General features: G+C 43.2%; 1 protein-coding gene across 1 annotated transcript; it reads left to right on the forward strand.

Annotated features, from left to right (window-relative positions):
* Window positions 1-140: 140 nt before the first annotated feature.
* On the forward strand, window positions 141-13,790 carry steap2 (STEAP family member 2, metalloreductase). The gene is made up of 6 exons (XM_054623183.1): window positions 141-222; window positions 2,555-2,991; window positions 5,082-5,248; window positions 11,170-11,697; window positions 12,901-13,065; window positions 13,497-13,790. The coding sequence occupies exons 2-6, from the start codon at window positions 2,601-2,603 to the stop codon at window positions 13,788-13,790; spliced, it is 1,545 nt and encodes a 514-aa protein (XP_054479158.1). The 5' UTR covers window positions 141-222; window positions 2,555-2,600.
* Window positions 13,791-14,714: the final 924 nt, after the last annotated feature.

Raw genomic sequence — 14,714 nt, forward strand, 5'->3', positions numbered from 1 at the left:
TGGTAATATTACTTCATTTAAATAAAAAAAGTACACTAGTTATTCAAAAACTATACGCACGTTATTTTAGAAGGGATGCTGCTATCTCCGATCTTCCCCACGGGACGTGAAAGCAGCACGTGTACAGACAGAAGGTAGAAGAGCATCTGGATGAGGATGGCAGCTAGCAGCTGGTCTGCGCGTCGGCACTAACACCATCGTCCTCGTGAAGCTCGATGACAGGTTGGTAACATACCATCACACTCACACACTGTTTGTGGTGTCACTGTGGACTGAGTCGGTACACGTGTGTGTGTGTGTGTGTGTGTGTGTGTGTACGTGTTGTCATCATATAGCTGTGTGGTGCGTGTTGGCAGAACAGCAGCGGTCGTGCTGCAACGCTACAGGTGCACTCAGGCTGCCTGTACACACGCACGGCCGTGTCCTTCACAAGACACCGTTTCTACATACAGAAGGTCATAGGAAGACGCAGCCTCTCCCGGTAGACGGATGTCCCCTGATCGGCTGTTGCCAAGCTGCTTCAGCAGATGATGTATAGCTGTAGAACCCGCCTTTTTCCAGCTTTGCAACCTGGAACCCCAACATGTGTTCTTATTAGTGTTATATAACTGATATATAGAGCATTGGGAACTGATTTACTAACCATAAATAAAGCCACTATAATAATCAACCCTTTATGAGGGAGGACTTATCAGAAAGTAGTGCCGATGTTTATACTTTCAAAAACACATATTCAAGCTCCAGAACATCTACAGAGTGGACCTTGTGGTGAGATCGTCTTTGTCATGTTAACATATTTTATTATTGTTTTTCAATTAATAAAACTGGCCACACCTTACAAACGTGTCTGGTTACTACTACCACAGAGAACCTTCATTTCACTGGTTTGAACCAATGAGCACTCAGGACCATTTCTTTTTTTAATGATTATTTATTTGAATATTGTTCATTATTATAACAATTGTTATTAGGTTTTACATGTTTTACGTATGGTCCCTTTAATGCTGCCTAAGCACATTCTGCTAACATTGTTAACATCAGCTCAAGCAGAGATGATGGTTAAGAATGTCATGGGTTTGTAGTGTTGATCGCAGGTAAAGCTACCAAAACACTGGATCCTACATTTCCCATATTGCAGCCAATGGTACTTTTCATTAGACCCTCCATGCCTGGTAAACATCAACACCAAACAACACAACTCCAGTTTTGGTTTATATTCTAAATGTGCTGTCTCCAAGTCCACGCTCAAGCTGAGATAACCCAAATTACATCACTATGACATCATCATGACAAAGCTCTTAGAGAATCATTGAACTGTTGTCACGGGCTAAGTAGGTCTAACTCAGACTAGCAACCTGTCCTTAATGTGTAAACTTTACACATTAAGGACAGGTTGCTAGTCTGAGTTGCTACACTGTAAAGTAATGCCCCAGTAAAATAGCAAACCAAGACTAGCTCTGTCTGACTAGATATATCAAATGCCCTGCTGTGTGTATGTGATAAATGAGTGCTGCAGGATGATTTTTGACTGCACTCAGCAGAAGTAAAAATCGAACGTAAGGCTATGAACCAACTACACCAAGTTCTCATAAGCATGAGTGATGACGTTTTGCGGTCTCATTTGTCCACTTTATAGCAACCACCTTTTTTAAAGGAGACATATTGTGCTAATTTCCAGGTTCATACTTGTATTTTGAGTTTCTATAGAACATGTTTAAATGCTTGAGAGTAAAAAATACTCTTACTTTATTTTTCTCATACTGTCTGTCTGAATATACCCATATTGACTCTGTATGAAACACAGCGTTTTGAAATGCATTGCTAGGCAACAGCTTGGATCCTGTTAACTTCTTGTCAGCTGATATCATTCACATACACTGCAACCGTTAATAAACTGGGACACAACTGTGAAATAGTTTAGTATATTGTATAGTTGTGTGATCACAACCGTTTTGGAGAGCTGACGGCTCCTTTAAAGGCACTGTGTATTTTTCCATGGACTGAGCATTTCAATTATTTCACAGTATCTATCTATCTATCTATCTATCTATCTATCTATCTATCTATCTATCTATCTATCTATCTATCTATCTATCTATCTATCTATCTATCTATCTATCACTTAGACCTGCTTTATTATAAAGCCGATATGAAATCACACTTTTACAATATGGCACCATCAAGACACATAATTCTATTACTTACTGACATATTTAAATCGTAATACAAAACCTGAAAATGTCTTAGATAAATGTGTTATCCACTGACCTTATTTCATGCATCTAACCAAAAACCCACTCAAAAGACACATTTCATTTTAGACAAGGGAACTGGGAGGGCAACTCATTTCCTGGTTTTATGACTCATTCATGCATCACTCTATTAGCTTGAAATTAATCCGTTTAGACCAGGGTTGAAGTTTCAAGATGATAGGCATAAAATCTGTGCATGCTTAGTGCTCATCACAAGCTGCTGAGATGTTTTATTTCACTCGTTCTACCTGTAATCATATGTGGGACTGCAAGAAAAAAATTCCCCTCTTTTTCTCCCTTAGGACCACTGAAATCCTCCTAAGTAGACAACCACAGAAGAAGCGAAGGATGGACCCAATCTCTATGATGGGCAGCAGCAGGAGCCCTTTGTTCCTCACAGCCTCCTCCTCCAACCACCACAGACACGCGCAGGCCTGTTTCCTCCCCAACGGCACAAAGAGAGGAGTTGGAGACCCAGAGTCTGTCTGTTTGCCTTCCCATTCCACAGTGGCCATCCTGGGCTCAGGTGACTTCTCCAAGTGCCTGACCATCCGCCTGCTGCGCTGTGGCTTCCGTGTGGTGGTGGGCAGCCGGCATCCCAAACTCGCGGCTCAGTCATTTCCTCACGTGGTGGATGTGACACAGCATGAAGATGCTGTTGGGAAGGCCAGCATTGTGTTCCTGGCAATCCGCCGTGAGCACTACTCGGTCCTGTGGGACCTTAAGCATCTACTGGAGGGTAGATAACACACGTCACACTGAGAACATTTTATCTTCACTTTTACACCAGTCAAGTGATGACTCAAATGCATCGCCACACAACATTATAGGAAAATCAGAGCTCATGTCCACTACACATTTTAAGGTCTTCATGTAGATTTTTATATTGCACAAATATGGAGGTATTATTAGAGCAAAACACCTGAGCTTCTTTGAGAGTGGAATTTGTAGTTCTAGAAAATAGTCACACATGTGTATCAGTAAATGTGAAGTTACAGAGAAAAATGTTTTAGGAGTTGCATACTAGATTTGTATTCTCCACAAACACAACAAAACATTTCTACCTTCAAAAAAATGTCATTGCAGGTACATAAATCCTTTTCTACAAACCACCATTTAAGAAACTCACACGCTCACATTTTTGCTTGAGTTACTGCAGTGAATATATTGCAAAACACATTTTGCACAAAAACTGTGAAGTTGTGGCTTTTTCTCTCGCAAATGATACGTTTTGCGAGCTCTCACTTATACACCACATAGCTCAGTGAAATTAGGAGTAAAAGTAATTTGTGTACCTGTAGATCAATCCTTTCTGCTGTGGGCGGGTTTTCTCTCAGGGAAGCGTCTCCATTTGCTACTGAGTTTTTGAGTGACAGCTGAGCGCAGGGCCCAAAACGTAGCTTTAACTTGACTCTAAACAGCAAGACGGACATTGAGCAGCTAATTTACTGTATCCCAACAAGATTAATAAAGTGTAAGTTTTGACCAAATATGTTGTCTGTGCTGTAGGCTACTAGACCTGTTGTAGATTTCACATACACAAAACAGTAAAGCAATGGCTGACTGATGGAAAGTATGTAGGTTTATGTTTTAAAGTCCAAATATGGAGTCTTTTAAAAGGATGACACAATATAGTCTAATACGCTGTTAAACCACTTGATAACACTGAAAAATAGACTACACTATAATGAGTTTGCTCTATATTTAAGGAAAGGTTTTTTGGAAGTCTATCTTAATACCCACATACCATATTGAAAGTTTTGGCCTCCTTAACCTCTCCTCCTGTCCAATAATCTCTTAGCAGTATGATTTATGCATTACATCTACAGTCTAAAATTCAGTTGAAGATCATCAGCAGCCTGAGGCAGACAAATTACTGAGGATCTTCTAAAGCTACACTTTTTAAAAAACCCCCAAAGTTGCTCCTTTATGTTTTGTTGCTGAGCTGAAGTGGAGAGATAGTGACACAAAAAGACTTACTCTGGACAATTTGTCTACCTCGTACCGTTGAAGTCTCATTTTAGCCTCAGCCGAACTTTCACACAGAAAGAGATTGTTCCTCCCCATCTCTTAAAGTCTATATTGATCTCTTCATGGGCAGTATAGGCAGAGGGAATGATTGTGTGTGACTAAGGTGAGTATCTTATTAAGATAAACTTAAAAAATAAAATTTGGAACCTATCCTAAATGCTATAAAATATTATGGTTTCTGTAAAACTACTATAATATAACAGAAGTACACAATACTTAGACCTACATTACAAAGTATTGTCGACATTATAGGTTTTGAACTTCAGTCTAGATCCACAATAAGATGCAAAATAATAATAATAATGAAAGAATGATAATGAGTGACTGCACTTAAGCACCTCATACATATGCAATGATGCACTATAATTTCAAGCATCTGCATCATACTACATCCTGCCAACAAAAACAGTAGTTTAAGTCGGAGGCAACACCAAGGAGGGTCTACTGTTTAGTATATTTCACATAGTTGACTCATACAATCCCAAATAGTGCAGAAAGGCATAATGTCCAACTGACAGCCCCAGTTTAGTACATATTAAAGTCACTGAGAGAGTGCTGAAGATACACCATTGGTGGGTCGAGTTGGAGTTTTGTCATTGGCCGTTGCTCTTTATAAAATGAGGGGGCCATTCTGCTGGCATGTCTTTGCCACAACAAATGAAAAAAACTAGAAATAACAAAATATTCTGTGATCAATCATCTGATCCTCTTCCCCAATATATACATGGCTGTTGTTGCTGGGTAACCCCCCACCCAAGAAAACTAAAGAAATCACAAGTTTGTCTTGTTGTCCTGCAGGCAAGATCCTGGTGGATGTGAGTAACAACAGGAGGGTGAACCAGTATCCAGAGTCTAACGCTGAGTATCTTGCTTCACTGCTGCCAGACTCCATCGCGGTCAAAGGCTTCAACGTCATCTCAGCCTGGGCAATGCAGCAGAGCTGCCCCAAAGACGCCAGCACACAGGTACATCAATCATGTTCTCCTCTTTGAAATAAAATACTAACTAATCAAGTTCCACTTACAACCTTCTTCTGGAGATTTCAATGGTTTTTCACTTTATCTCCTAAACACATGGAGTTGTTTGTTCAGTTGTCACTGAGACGGTTTGCTATCATCAAGTCACAAAAGTATGGGCCATCAGTCACATGAGAACAGCTGGTTGTATATTGAAGGATGTCTCTGTTCAAAGATGGTCCCTGTTGTTTGATGTGAAAGATTTTAAGCTGAAGGAACAAGTTACAGTGCATCCGGAAAGTATTCACAGCGCTTCACTTTTTCCACATTTTGTTATGTTACAGCCTTATTCCAAAATGGATTAAATTCATTTTTTTCCTCAAAAATTCTACACACAATACCCCATAATGATAACGTGAAAGGTTTTTGCAAAAAATCACATGTACATAAGTATTCACAGCCCTTGCCATGACACTCAAAATTGAGTTCAGGTGCATCCTGTTTCCACTGATCATCCTTGAGATGTTTCTACAACTTGATTGGAGTCCACCTGTGCTAAATTCAGTTGATTGGACATGATTTGGAAAGGCACATACCTGTCTATATAAGGTCCCACAGTTGACAGTGCATGTCAGAGCACAAACCAAGCCATGAAGTCCAAGGAATTGTCTGTAGACCTCCGAGACAGGATTGTATCGAGGCACAGATCTGGGGAAGGGTACAGAAAAATTTCTGCAGCATTGAAGGTCCCACTGAGCACAGTGGCCTCCATCATCCGTAAATGGAAGAAGCTTGGAACCACCAGGACTCTTCCTAGAGTTGTCCGCCCGGCCAAACTGAGCGATCGGGGGAGAAGGGCCTTAGTCAGGGAGGTGACCAAGAACCCGATGGTCACTCTGACAGAGCTCCAGCGTTGCTCTGTGAAGAGAGGAGAACCTTCCAGAAGGACAACCAACTCTGCAGCACTCCATCAATCAGGCCTGTATGGTAGAGTGGCCAGACGGAAGCCACTCCTCAGTGAAAGGCACATGACAGCCCGCCTGGAGTTTGCCAAAAGGCACCTGAAGGACTCTCAGACCATGAGAAACAAAATTATCTGGTCTGATGAAACAAAGATTGAACTCTTTGGCCTGAATGCCAAGCGTCATGTCTGGAGGAAACCAGGCACCGCTCATCACCTGGCCAATACCATCCCTACAGTGAAGCATGGTGGCAGCATCATGCTGTGGGGATGTTTTTCAGCGGCAGGAACTGGGAGACTAGTCAGGATCGAGGGAAAGATGACTGCAGCAATGTACAGAGACATCCTTGATGAAAACCTGCTCCAGAGCGCTCTGGACCTCAGACTGGGGTGAAGGTTCATCTTCCAACAGGACAACGACCCTAAGCACACAGCCAAGATAACAAAGGAGTGGCTAAGGGACAACTCTGTGAATGTCCTTGAGTGGCCCAGCCAGAGCCCAAACTTGAACCCGATTGAACATCTCTGGAGAGTTCTGAAAAAGGGTGTACACCGACGCTCCCCATCCAACCTGATGGAGCTTGAGAGGTCCTGCAAAGAAGAATGGGAGAAACTGCCCAAAAATAGTTGTGCCAAGCTTGTAGCATCATACTCTAAAAGACTTGAGGCTGTAATTGCTGCCAAAGATGCTTCAACAAAGTATTGAGCAAAGGCTGTGAATACTTATGTACGTGTTATATTTTCGTTCTTTATTTTTAATAGAAAACATTTTAAACAAACTTTTTTCACTTTGTCATTATGGGGTATTGTGTGTAGAATTTTGAGGAAAAAATGAATTTAATCCATTTTGGAATAAGGCTGCAACATAACAAAATGAGGAAAAAGTGAAGCGCTGTGAATACTTTCTGGATGCACTGTATAATGAAAACTTGTTGAGATGTGCATTAATTATGTCATCGAACAAAGCCATGCAATTACAGGAGGGAAAACTCTCTGCAACGCGTTGCATTGCTTTGACAGGGGAACAAGGACACTGTATGCCGGGCTTTTCACGATTGTTCTTGCTCTGACTGAATTTCAGTCTGATGTTTGTAGTGTTCTCTGGCCATTGGCCATGCTGGCTATAAAAGAAACCCTCTTTAAGATGTCCTTTAACCACAAGGTCGCCGGTTTGATCCCAGGCTCCTACTGACTAAGTGTCCTTGAGCGAGATGCTGTATGTATATGACAATGTAATATAAAGTTTGAGTTGAAGAGCTCCAGAATGTGCAGCTGTCATGTTAGAAATAAACGGAAGGCATTGTGAGTGCATTATTAAGTGGTAAAATAATAACTACACCCCTCTGCTTAAAGCATTTAGTTTCAGTAGAAGTTGATCAAGTCAGTATTCTTTGGAAAGAAGTGGATCAGTCGTTAATTCCAAGGCTAGAACATCATGATTTGTTCGGCTCCATGTCTTCTGTGATGGGAGAAATAGCAGCCAACATTCTGTATGTGATGGAGACAATGACAGTACTGTGCAATTGCCTTGCTTGCTCTCTGACACATTCATACTGGTATGATTTAGGCACCGATTATAACAAAAAGCCTTCGAGAGCAAATCAATTTCAATACAGGAAAGTCACAACAATAGAGCTCCTGGCTGTTGAAAAATCATGAAATAATCCTCCAGCCAGTCAGCTTCCTTATCAATGGTTTGGATTATAAAACAGCAGGGCACACTTTCAGTCCTGCAATAAAAAAGCTCCTTAAAACTAAAATTAAATGCATGGGTTTCATGGAGAACTCCTGCTATCAGGATTATTGCAGCAGGAGAATATTAATTTCATGGCTCAGCAAGGAAAAAGAAAACAATGTATTTAATGGTGTAATGAACAGGTTAGAACAGGTTAATGAACATGGTAGGCCAACTTCAAAGTCCCCTCTTTCCTTTAGATCAGTGGTTCTCAACCTGGGGGTCTACAACCTCTAGGGAGTCACTGTCTGAGAATTGCAGCAACAGAGAATCAGAATCAGCTTTATTGGCCAAGTCTATCTCAATGTTTTAATACAGAAATAGAAATAACAGTAAGGGGCAAGGACAACAAAGCTGGGCAGATAAAGGTAAAGAATAGACAGGACTGTTTTGTTAAGTTTTTACATTTATATCCAAGTCATGTGTTCATTATGTTGTAAACAATACAAATAGTACAAAGAAATAAATACTAAATAGATAGTAAGAGATACATGGACTAGATTATTATGTACAGTGTGTACAGGTAAAGATGTCTATATACTGGATAAACAGCATAGAGGATTTATATCGACCGTAAGCCATTACAGCCTGGCAACAGGAAGGTCGTCTGCACAGTCAGATCAATCCAAGAGGGCAAGGAACTGGTAAGAAGGATTTCCCCTGCTCATTTCCCTGCTGTTTTACCTTAAATCTATTCAAATGAAACAGTTCAAGAAGGGAACATCACCTTTACTTAGTTTAATGGTTAGCTCTGTAACAAGCAAATACAAACCAACTTGTTTTCAGATATCCTCTAGAGATGACATGACCTACATTTATAGTAGCTGAAACTAAACAATAAGATTATAACTGAACCACTAGTATCAAGAGAATTAAGACTGAATGAAGGAAATACGATATTTTGACAGACTTTTTACATATACAGGGAGAGCACGTATGGAACTGCTGCAAGGCTTTTATATGAATTAATCTATATCTATCTTATCCATCCATCCATCTCCTTCCGCTTATCCGGGGCCGGGTCGCGGGGGCAGCAAGCTAAGGAGGGTCCTCCAGACGTCCTTCTCCCCAGCAACACTTTCCAGCTCCTCCTGGGGAACCCCGAGGCGTTCCCAGGCCAGACGAGATATATAATCTCTCCAGCGTGTTCTGGGTCTACCCCGGGGCCTCTTACCAGTTGGACGTGCCTGGAAAACCTCTAAAGGGAGGCGTCCAGGAGGCATCCTGATCAGATGCCCGAGCCACCTCAGCTGGCCCCTTTCGACGCGAAGGAGCAGCGGCTCTACTCCGAGCTCCCTCCGGATGTCTGAGCTCCTCACCCTATCTCTAAGGCTGAGCCCAGCCACCCTACGAAGGAAGCTCATTTCGGCCGCTTGTATTCGCGATCTCATTCTTTCGGTCACTACCCAAAGCTCATGACCATAGGTGAGGGTTGGAACGTAGATGGACTGGTAAATCGAGAGCTTTGCCTTTCGGCTCAGCTCCTTCTTCACCAAAACGGTCCGGTACAACGCCCGCATCACTGCTGACGCTGCACCAAACCGCCTGTCCATCTCCCGCTCCATTTTACCCTCACTCGTGAATAAGATCCCGAGATACTTGAACTCCCTCGCTTGGGGCAGTGACTCACTCCCAACCCAGAGGGTGCAATCCACCGTTTTCCGGAAGAGAACCATGGCCTCAGACTTGGAGGTACTGACTCTCATCCCGACCGCTTCACACTCGGCTGTGAACCGCCCCAGTGCGTGCTGAAGGTCACGTTCTGAAGAAGCCAACAGAACCACATCATCTGCAAAAAGCAGGGATGCGATTCTGAGGTCCCCAAACCGGAAACTCTCCTCCCCCGGCTGCGCCTTGAAATCCTGTCCATGAAAATCACAAACAGGATTGGTGACAATGGGCAGCCCTGGCGGAGGCCAACACGCACTGGGAACAGGCTTGACTTTGTGCCGAGTATCCGGACACAGCTCTCACTTTGGTCATACAAGGACCGAATGGCTCGTAGTAACGAACCAGGTACCCCATATTCCCGCAGTACCCCCACAGGACTCCCCGAGGGACACGGTCGAAGGCCTTCTCCAAGTCCACAAAACACATGTAGACTGGATGAGCAAACTCCCATGCACCCTCCAACAGACCTGCAAGGGTAAAGAGTTGGTCCGCTGTTCCACGTCCAGGACGGAATCCGCATTGCTCCTCCTGAATCTGAGGTTCGACAATCGGACGGAGCCTCCTTTCCAGCACCCTGGAGTAAACTTTCCCGGGGAGGCTGAGCAGTGTGATACCCCTATAATTGGAGCACACTCTCCGAACCACCACCCCGGTCTGCCACTCCACAGGCACTGTACCCGACTTCCACGCGACAGTGAAGAGACGTGTCAACCAAGACAGCCCAACAATGTCCAGAGCCTTTAGCATCTCCGGTCGAATCTCATCCACTCCTGGCGCTTTGCCGCTGAAGAGTTTTTAACTACCTCAACGACCTCCGCCAGGCATATGGATGAGTCTTCCCCTGAGTCTTCAGACAGGTTCAGGAGTTCCTCAAAGTGTTCTTTCCACCGCTCGACAATATCCCCAGTCCGGGTCTGCAGTTCTCCCCCCCTGCTGAGCACAGCCTGGGAAAAGCCCTGTTTCCCCTTTCTGAGTCGTCTCACAGTTTGCCAGAACTTCCTTGAGGCCATTCGAAAGTCCTTCTCCATGGCCTCGCCGAACTCCTCCCACACCCGGGTTTTTGCCTCAGCAACCGCCGCAGCTGCAGCCCTTCTGGCCAACCGGTACCTGCCTACTGATTCAGGAGACCCCTCGGCCAACCAAGCCCGAAAGGCCTCCTTCTTCAGCTTGACGGCCTCCTTCACCGCTGGTGTCCACCAGCGGGTTCTTGGATTGCCGCCACGACAGGCACCGATCGCCTTCCGACCACAATCTATCTATCTATCTTATTGTCAACAAATCCCATGCAAGGCATAACAAACAACTTGTTATTGATTTGACTGTAGACCTGAATCTTTATAAACAGCTCACATATATATAGTTGTGTTGTTAAAAATAGATCATAATTTCCTAAAAGAGCAAGACTTACGTTTTTTGCAACCGTCACTCAAACAGGAGTAAAAAGTGCATTCACTGGGGACAATTTCCTGCCACAGATGTCCTCACCTCTCTGTTCCATCTTTCCTGGTTGTCTTCTCTGTATGTCTAACCAATATTCCTGTTTGTGATGCTGGCTCTGTGTAGGTGTTCATCTGCAGTGACTCGGTGGAGGCTCGACAGCAGATTATGGAATTAGCCCGCCAGCTCAATTTCCTGCCAGTGGATATGGGCACCCTGTCTTCCTCGCGGTATATTGAGAACATTCCAATACAGTTGTTTTCTGGCTGGAAGGGCCCCGTCCTTGCTTCCGTAGCCCTCTCCATCTTCTTTTTTGCTTACTCTTTTATACAAGATATCATCCACCCATATGTGAAATACAAGCAGAGTGACTTCTACAAGATCCCCATAGAGATGGTGAACCGCACACTGCCCACTGTTGCCATCACTCTCTTGGCCCTGGTGTACCTGGCAGGCCAGCTGGCAGCCGCCCACCAGCTCTACTATGGTACCAAATACAGGCATTTCCCACACTGGCTGGAGGGCTGGCTGCAGAGCCGGAAACAGCTGGGTCTCCTCAGCTTCTTCCTGGCTGCTGTTCATGTTGTCTACAGCCTCTGTCTGCCCATGAGGAGGTCTGAGAGGTACCTGCTGCTCAACACTGCCTACCAGCAGGTCAGTGGGGGGCAAGGCTCTAACATAATGTCCACAGTCCTCACACACCAAGCTGGCATTTTTCACCAAAATTAAAGGAATAGCTCAACATTTTAAGAAATATGATTATTTGCTCCAATGATACCAGTGAAAGGAGAAGATCAGCATGAATATATCTGTCGCTGTCATGCTTTAAGTCAGAGTATTTAGCCTTTAGCTTAGCAAAAGCTTAGCTCCTGTGAGTGAGTGATGAAGTTACATAATTGATCAGAGTAAAAGATGAAGTTACACCGTTGGTTGAGTGAGTGATGAAGTGAAATTATTGGTTGAGTGAGGGATGAAGTTAAATTATTGGTTGAGTGAGGTTGTAATAATTAATAAGTCATTAATTATAGAACATAACATGATTATATTGTCGGCTTTATTAAATTGAAGCAGCCTATATTTATTTGACTGAAACATAGCTTAATGTCATGTGAGATGCTACTTCACTGAACAAATATTACTGGGACCACTACTGAATATTGCTGATGGACATTTAATATCCAGGAATTCACATTATAGACACACTGACTATCTCTGTTTTTCAATATGGCACAATTTAGCACATTTACCATTCACAGGTCCAGCCATATACTAGGTTACCACCTAGTCTTGTATAACTTTGGACAGAGCCAGGATAGCAGTTTCCAGTCCAGTCTTGTGCAAAACGATCTCCTCTTACGGTGTCAACTCTGTACTAAACACACAGACTTGAGATTAATATCCATCTTTTCATCCCACTCTCAGAAAGAGAAAACATTTGATGTACATGAGGTTCAGCATGGATTCATTTATGAACACATTTTAATGTAGGCAGTGAAATTGAACTTTTTTTCAAATCTGAAAACAGCATGTCACTGAGTGTTTGTGGCAGCAATGTGAAGAGTGTTTCTGTCTGCGATCACTTACCATGTCCTTATTGAGACAAAAAAAAAACAAAGATCTGATTATAGCTTACACACTTACCCTGCTTTCAACAGGCTTTTGGCAAATATTACCAGAAAAATCAAATCACAATGATGGAATACAGTTGATATATTTCCATTAATGAATACCTCCAAGGATATGGAAACGCAAATACTCCAAAACTGTACACATGACTTATACATAATCAAATTCTTTACACACTACCTGTTTTACAAATGTGAATGTGTTGGTCTTGACCATTCTCTGTGTCGACAGGTCCATGCTAATGTGGAGAATGCGTGGAATGAGGAGGAGGTGTGGAGGGTGGAGATGTACGTTTCCTTTGGGATCATGAGTCTTGGGCTGCTGTCGCTCCTGGCCATCACCTCCATCCCCTCTGTCCACAGCACACTCAACTGGAGGGAGTTCAGCTTCATACAGGTACAAACATAGAAACAATGGTTTTTGAAACTGATTCACTAAAGAAGTGTTACTCTTATTGAATCTAAAAAGATGTGTATCATATCTATATTTTAAGATTTAGCTGAGTTACAACTTCAAATGCAATTTGATGAAAGTTGCAGCAATTGGGTGCTAGGGGTTTTAAAGTATCTTCATTGCCTCCATAAGCTGTGTGTCACAGCCACTGCAACTCACAGTTTAAAGCCCTTGATATAAACAGTAAGGCTAAGTAAGCAGCAGGAATAGCTTAAATAGAGTAAATAGGGTATGTTGGATGTTGGTTCTTGGAGTAATGGTGTCACATGGGAAAGTTACAATGTAACTAGAGTTGTGTGTCTGACATGGCCCGCTGGCTCTCTTCTCGTTGCTGTATGTTTGTACCATGATGAGTCTTCCTGTCTTTGCTGCAGTCCACACTGGGCTACATCGCTCTGCTCATCGCTACCTTCCACGGCCTGCTGTTCGGCTGGAAGCGAGCCTTTGAGGAGGAAGCCTACCATTTTTACCTGCCCCCCAGCTTCGTGGTGGCCCTGGCCCTGCCAGTGTGTGTCATACTGGGGAAGGTGCTGATGCTGCTCCCCTGTGTGGCCCGCAAGCTCCACCAGATCCGCCGGGGCCTAGACAGCAGTCACTACCGCTGCCAGCGCCTGGAACCAGTGGGCTCTGCTGCCCACGTCTCCCCTGAGAGAGTCACCATCATGTGATCTGCTCCTTTACTTGGATAGTCACATATATTGTCATAGTCAGCTGTCTTATTGAAGCAATGATTCTATTATTCTTACTTTGTTACGGTAACAGTTAATGTGACTTGTGTACTCATTAACTATTACTATTCCCTATAACTACTGACCTTGTATGACTACTATGTTATGTTTGTCCATCTTAATTGTAAAATATAGTATTATTCGACCAATACTTTATTTCTGTCCTAGTGTTCTGGCAGACATTACGCTAAAATACTCAGTGTTGGTTATTTTAAAGGGGAACTCCACTGATTTCACGAGCTCAGCCTGTTAAAACAGTTGCACAATGTCTTCTGAGGCTCTGAATTTGTCAAGTCCGGGAAAATAACCCTTATGATGAATTAGTGATGTCAAGTAGGATGGTGAATACAGATGTATTGCAGGAAGCTTTAAAAAGTTGTGCATGTTTACAGGCAGGGATGGTCTCATGAAAACTCACCACTGAATTACATTATAGGAATGTGGAGGATCCAGAGTTCTGACATCAGGGCTTCTTTTGCTCAGATTTATAGCCCAATTTTTTTTCTACATCTTTCTACATCATGTTTAATTTCCTCCAAAGATACTCAATCTCTGTCTGACAGAATTTAAATTTGTCTTAACTGACTTTATGCCCTTCTTTGGCTAGAGCTGTAAGTATAGCAATGGAGTCCTTTTCACACTGCTTTTTTGTAGGACTGCAGACCAAAATGTCATCAACGTACTGAATTAGAGTACTTGGAACGTCCATGTTTGCAAGCCCTGAGCCAGGACTCTGTTGAAAATTGATTGACTTTCAATGTAACCCTGCGGAAGGCGGGTGTATTTGTAATGCTGGCCCTCATACGTAAATGCAAAGAGATGTTGTGAGTCTGGATGTGGTGGCACACTGAAAAAGGCTGAGCA

This window comes from Anoplopoma fimbria, chromosome 21, assembly GCF_027596085.1.
Source record: "Anoplopoma fimbria isolate UVic2021 breed Golden Eagle Sablefish chromosome 21, Afim_UVic_2022, whole genome shotgun sequence".
NCBI classification, from domain to species: domain Eukaryota; kingdom Metazoa; phylum Chordata; class Actinopteri; order Perciformes; family Anoplopomatidae; genus Anoplopoma; species Anoplopoma fimbria.